Source organism: Caretta caretta, chromosome 26, assembly GCF_965140235.1.
Source record: "Caretta caretta isolate rCarCar2 chromosome 26, rCarCar1.hap1, whole genome shotgun sequence".
NCBI lineage: Eukaryota > Metazoa > Chordata > Testudines > Cheloniidae > Caretta > Caretta caretta.
The window spans coordinates 15,880,679-15,886,987 of NC_134231.1; the positions used below are offsets into that span (position 1 = coordinate 15,880,679).

The window sequence follows — 6,309 nt, forward strand, 5'->3', positions numbered from 1 at the left end:
TACACACCCTGGTTCTGTTTTGTCAGCGTGTTTATTGGTGCTGTGAGCACAGGGCCCTGCGGTCCCGGTGCCGAGAGCTCCCTGGGGCAGGCCTGGCTGGCCATGGCACTGGAGCACGGGGCTCATTCATTTCTCCAGCACCCCTGGGGCCAACAGGCACTAGAATCGAGATGCCGGACGCAGCCCGGCTCCGAGGGGGCGGTTCCACCATGCATGTAGGGCAGATCCAATGGGGTTCAGCCGGTTCCCCCACCCAGGACACAGGGCGTCCCCTAAAGGGCTCAGTGGCACATTCCTGCCTGGGTGGGGGCATGGGGCCCGTGGCAACCTCTCAGGGACCAGACCAATCCCGGTGTCCTCCGGCCACGGCCCCAGCTGCCAGGTCCTGTGCTGTTTGCTGGCCAACAGCCTGGCACCTTCAACCAGCCACCTTCAACCAGCCACAGAGCTCCCTTAAACAACAGTCTGCCTGGGTGTGAGCCCCCCAGGAATTGAGCAGCTCAGCCACCCACAGAACGGAGGAGAGGGGACCCCAGGGGCTGGGAGTTGGGGAAATGGGGATGGGGGACCCTGGGGGCATGGAAATCAGGGAACAGGTGGATGGGGGAGCCAGGGGGACTGGGCGCTGCGGGACCCTAGGGGCTGGGGGGCTGGGTGTGGGGGGAGCCTGAGAGGAGGGGGAGCAGGGGAACTTGGGGGAAGGGAGGCTGGAGGACCCTGGGGGCAGAGTGGCTTCATGGGGCCTGTCAGCACCAAGTGCACCCTCCAGGCATTACGAGGCTGGGCGAGGCTCCTCCCGCCAGGCTGTGCCCAGGGCTTCATCTGCCCCAGTTCCCAGGAGCCCCCAGGCCGCCCAGCTCAGGATCCCCTACCTAGCAGCCAGCTCCTCCGGGGGGCACCAGTGCTGGGCCCTGGCTGCTGGGGGTGGCTGGAAGTGGTAGGGAACAAACCCGCTCCGCAAGTCTGTCAGAGCTTGGGGTAGCCGGGTCCTTGCTCCCTGGGGCCAGAGCCTCCAGCTCCCACCAGCCAAGGTGCCGCAGCTCCCCATGGGGCTCACACCCAGGCAGCTCCCGTCCAGCATGGCCGCCACGGGGCCTCAGCGCTTCGCCCGCCGCTTCCGCAGCTCCTCCTGCACCCGCTGCCTCAGGGCCTCATGCAGGGGCGGCTCCAGCGGGCTCTGGGCACAGACCTTCTCCGTCACCTCCTCGGGGCTGTCATCCTGCAGCAAGAGGGGCAGGGCCCGCGGTCAGCTCCGGAAACTCCTGCCACCCAGCTCCCGGATGCGCCCAGCCCTCCGTCCCAGTGGAGCAATTTCAGCTGAACGCCAGCTCCCTGCACAACCCTGGGCAGCATGTGCCAGGGCCCCAGCACGCCCCAGCTGGACAATTCTCCGTCACTCTGTGCTGGCTGCAGCCTCTGCCATGGGGACTGCGGGTCCAGGCCCGTTTGTGGGAGGGGAGGGCTGCTGGGCCGGCAGCTGGCATGTGAAGGGAGAGGGATCGGCTGGTGCCTTCTGCCCCTGGAGAGTCGGGGGAGCAAGGGGGAGAGCGCAAGAGATGGGGAGACACCAACAGGATGGAGGGACCGCACAGAACACTGGATGCGCCCCCTGCTGAGCCCCCTACCCTGTGACAGCGCCCCCTGCTGAGCCCCCCGCCCCACTCCCCATGGCGCCCCCTGCTGAGCCCCCCGCCCCACTCCCCATGGCGCCCCCTGCTGAGCCCCCTGCCCTGTGACAGCGCCCCCTGCTGAGCCCCCCGCCCCACTCCCCATGGCACCCCCTGCTGAGCCCCCTGCCCTGTGACAGCGCCCCCTGCTGAGCCCCCCGCCCCACTCCCCATGGCGCCCCCTGCTGAGCCCCCCGCCCCACTCCCCATGGCACCCCCTGCTGAGCCCCCTACCCTGTGACAGCGCCCCCTGCTGAGCCCCCCGCCCCACTCTCCACATCACGGTGCCCCAGGCGGAGCGCCCTCCCCGCTCCCCACAGCACGGCGCCCCCTGTCGAGCCCCCCCGCCCCCCACACCACGGGGCCCCCCACTGAGCCCCCCCCCACAGCACGGCGCCCCCCGCCGAGCTCCACACCGTGCTCCTTGCAGCCCAGGCCCGAACACCTCGCTCAGTCATTGGGGTCAGCTCCCTACTAGCTCCCACCCCCTGCCCGGTGCGCCAGGCACACACCTGGTGCACAATGACCGAGGTGACCTCGCCGCTGTCAGCCTCATACTCGAGGCAGAAGAGCTCTGTGCTGCGGGGGTCTGGCTCGGTGCTGGAGCTGCTCTCGCTAGACCCCTCATACTCCAGGCCGCAGGCTGGGTCCACTCGACCTGGGGAGCAAAAGGAAGCTGATTAGGAGAGTGTGGCCAGATGGTGCCTGCGCCCACCCAGAGAACACAGGGCCCGGGCACAGCAGTCTGGAAATGGAGTCCCTGAACCCGGCACCAGGTATCTGTCAGATTTAAGGGGTCTTGGTCTAACGCCCCTCACTCCCGACCCGCAGCCCCCTGCTAGCCCAACCCTGGGCTCCCCCCAGCTCTCCCTGTGCCCCTCACTCCGGACCCACAGCCCCCTGCTAGCTCAGCCCTGGGCTCCCCATCACACAGCCCTGCCGGTCCCCCTCAATCCTGACCCGCAGCCCCCTGTTAGCTCAGCCCTGGGCTCCCCACCAGCCCTGCCGGTGCCCCTCAGTCCCGACCCGCAGCCCCTCAGAATCCTGCTAAGCAGAAGTGGCCAGTTGTGATCATCTTTGGACTGCGATGGGCACCAGCTAGGAGGCCCAGAGCCAGGTCCCGCGGGCGACCGTCACTGAGATTTGGACCCAAGGCTCCAGGCGAAGGGACCGCGTGGTTAAACCCTTGCTCTGCGGTGCTGCCAGTGACCAAGGAAAGGGCTGGCCAGGCCGGTCCCAACCTGATCCCTTGGCCTGGCCACGGCCCAACTCTGGCTGGTCAGTCAGCCGCCCCTTGGAACGGACGCCCATCGCACCAAAGGCGCAGACGCGGTGCTGGGGGGAGCCTGGACTCGCCTCCACCAAACTCAATGACTTTGATCAGCGCGGGAGCTAACAACGCCTGGCGGCCCCCGCCAGCACCGGCTGAGGGGGGGCACCCCCACTCTGCTGGACACGTGCCACGTCCGCTCCCCAGTGGGAGCGCAGAGGGCAGGGCACCGGCCGTGCTCACTTCTCCGGCAGGGGCGGTACACCTGCTGGTCAGGTTTCCTGGGCCGGGGCGGGGTTGGCGTGTGCCTCTTCTTCACCTTCTCCTTGGCCTGCTTCATCTCCCGGTCGTAGTCGTCCCTGATGGGGAGGAGAGTGAGGCCTGGGGCTGCGGCTGGGGATGGGGCTGGCGGGGCTGGGAGCCGGGACAGGCCTGCCTGGAGATGCCATTGATTCGTCAAGCCTAGGGGGTGCACATGGGGTGGGTTCGCATAGGTCTGGTGGCAGGGCGAGGGGCTGGTGCGGTGGGGGTGGGGGTGTTACCTTCCCCATCTTACCCTGTTCTCCAGTGGCCCCCCTTATAGGGTCTGCAGAGGGGAGTGGGGGATAGGCATCTACCCTTTTCGCCTGGCTGGAGAGAGGCATCCCACTTGCTGTTTGCGTTAGCAGTTGCCGTCCCCCCCCCGTCCCCGTCCCCGTCCCCGCCCCCCGAGACTCCACCACTGAACAGAGAACTGGCAGGCACATAGATGCCATGCCAGTAACCCAAAATGTGCCCAGGGAGGGGCAGGCATGACCTGGGAGGCGTCAAACTCCGACCCCCACAGCCGGGGTCTCCCAGCCCTGCACCCAGTGAGGGTCCAGCTCCCCCAGACCTTTCCGGCCTTATACAGGCAGGGCTGGGGGGCACCCAGCCGGAGGTGCGGGGGGGTCTGCAGGGCTGGGAGCTCCCATGTGGGTGGGGGGGTTCTCTGGGGGCAAGGACCAGGAGTCCCAGCCGAGTGGGGGTGGGGGTCCGGGGCCGGGGTCAGGTACTTGGGGGCGTGTCCGCGCCCAGGATCCCACACCTGGAGGGGGGCGGGGTCTGGGCCAAGTTCAGGTACCAGGTGGGCGGGCGCCGGTCCCGGAGAGCGGGGTCGGGTGCCGAGGGATCCGGGGTCCAGTCTCGGGGAGTTCGGGGGGGCGGGGACAGGGTCCGGTCCCGTCCGGTCCGGTCCCGGGAGATCCGGGGTCCGGTACCGGGGAGCTCGGGGGGCGGGGTCCGGTCCCGGGGAGCTCGGGGGGGCAGGGTCCAGGTCCGGTTCCGGGGCGGGGGCAGGGGCAGGGTCTGGTCCGGTCCGGTCCTGGGGAGCCCGGGGGGCGGAGTCCGGTTTCGGGGGGGCGGGGTCCAGGTCCGGTCCCGGGGCGGGGACAGGGTCCGGTCCGCTCCCAGGAGATCCGGGGTCCGGTCCCGGGGAGTTCGGGGTGCAGGGCCGGTCCCGGGGCGGGGACAGGGTCCGGTCCGGTCCGGTCCGGTCCTGGGGAGCTCGGGGGGCGGGGTCCAGGGCCGGTCCCGGGGCGGGGAGATCCGGGGTCCGGGCCCGGGGGTCCGGGCCGGTACCTGGCGATCTGGTTCCGCCGGATGTGCCGCACGAAGCCGTGGCTCATGTCGAGCCGCCCCCCCGGCCGGCAGCCGCCCCAGGCCGGGCCCCGCTCCGCCTCCGGCCCCGCGTCCATCGGCCCCCGCCTCGCCCAGCGCCGGAGAGCGGCGGCGCCGGGTCCTGAGACCGCCCCCGGCCCCGCCCGGCCGAGCGCGGGCAGCCGCGGGAGACGGACCCAGACCCGGGCCCCCGCCCCGGGCCCAGCCCCGCGTCTCCCCCACAATCCCCCAGGGGCGCCCCCTGCACCCCCTGGAGCGGAGACCGTTCAGCCTCCGCTCCACCCCGCGTGTGCCCCACGCCGCTCCCCAGCGCCGCCGGCCCCGGGCCCCTTCGTGCGCGATCAGCCCCTTGCCCCCCACACCGAGCCCTGGTCCCCTTTCCACTGCCCCCTGCCCAGCGCCGCCGGCCCCGGGCCCCTTCGTGCGCGTTCAGCCCCTTGCCCCCCACACCGAGCCCTGGGTCCCCTTTCCACTGCCCCCTGCCCAGCGCCGCCGGCCCCGGGCCCCTTCGTGCGCGTTCAGCCCCTTGCCCCCCACACCGAGCGCTGGGTCCCCTTTCCACTGCCCCCTGCCCAGCGCCGCCGGCCCCGGGCCCCTTCGTGCGCGTTCAGCCCCTTGCCCCCCACACCGAGCGCTGGTCCCCTTTCCACTGCCCCCTGCCCAGCGCTGCCCTGTACCCGGGCACCGGGCCCCTTCGTGCGCGTTCAGCCCCCCGCCGCCCACACCGAGCCCTGGTCCCCTTTCCACTGCCCCCTGCCCAGCGCCGCCTGTACCCGGGCACCGGGCCCCTTCGTGCGCGATCAGCCCCCTGCCCCCCACACCGAGCTCTGGGTCCCCTTTCCACTGCCCCCTGCCCAGCGCCGACGACACCCGGGCACCGGGCCCCTTCGTGCGCGATCAGCCCCCCGCCGCCCACACCGAGCCCTGGGTCCCCTTTCCACTGCCCCCTACCCAGCGCCGCCTGTACCCGGGCCCCTTCGTGCGCGTTCAGCCCCTTGCCCCCCACACCGAGCGCTGGGTCCCCTTTCCACTGCCCCCTGCCCAGCGCCGCCGGCCCCGGGCCCCTTCGTGCGCGATCAGCCCCCCGCCGCCCACACCGAGCGCTGGGTCCCCTTTCCACTGCCCCCTACCCAGCGCCGCCGGCCCCGGGCCCCTTCGTGCGCGATCAGCCCCCCGCCGCCCACACCGAGCGCTGGGTCCCCTTTCCACTGCCCCCTGCCCAGCACCGACGACACCCGGGCACCGGGCCCCTTCGTGCGCGATCAGCCCCCCGCCGCCCACACCGAGCCCTGGGTCCCCTTTCCACTGCCCCCTACCCAGCGCCGCCTGAACCCGGACACCGGGCCCCTTCGTGTGCATTCAGCCCCCCGCCGCCCACACCGAGCCCTGGGTCCCCTTTCCACTGCCCCCTACCCAGTGCCGCCGGTACCCGGGCACCGGGCCCCTTCGTGCGCGTTCAGCCCCCCGCCGCCCACACCGAGCTCTGGGTCCCCTTTCCACTGCCCCCTGCCCAGCGCTGCCCTGTACCCGGGCACCGGGCCCCTTCGTGCGCGTTCAGCCCCCTGCCCCCCACACCGAGCTCTGGGTCCCCTTTCCACTGCCCCCTACCCAGCGCCGCCTGTACCCGGGCACCGGGCCCCTTCGTGTGCGTTCAGCCCCCCGCCGCCCACACCGAGCGCTGGGTCCCCTTTCCACTGCCCCCTACCCAGCGCCGCCCTGTACCCGGGCACCGGG

The 6,309-nt window shown here is 71.7% G+C and overlaps 1 protein-coding gene across 3 annotated transcripts; it reads right to left on the bottom strand.

The window, feature by feature from the left end:
- Nucleotides 1–12: 12 nt before the first annotated feature.
- C26H2orf68 (chromosome 26 C2orf68 homolog) lies at nt 13–4,677 on the bottom strand. 3 transcript variants are annotated; one of them, XM_048829593.2, is made up of 4 exons: nt 4,537–4,677; nt 3,257–3,399; nt 2,180–2,325; nt 13–1,219 (listed from the first exon to the last, which is right to left on the bottom strand). In XM_048829593.2, exons 1-4 carry the CDS (start codon nt 4,650–4,652, stop codon nt 1,097–1,099), a joined length of 528 nt encoding a protein of 175 aa, XP_048685550.1. In that variant the 5' UTR covers nt 4,653–4,677; the 3' UTR covers nt 13–1,096. The 3 variants fall into 3 exon arrangements, with proteins under 3 accessions (XP_048685550.1, XP_048685551.1, XP_048685548.2); XM_048829594.2 differs by having other exon boundaries at nt 3,181–3,296; nt 4,537–4,672; XM_048829591.2 differs by lacking the exon at nt 4,537–4,677 and adding an exon at nt 3,494–3,972 and having other exon boundaries at nt 3,181–3,399.
- Between the last annotated feature and the right edge of the window lie 1,632 nt (nt 4,678–6,309).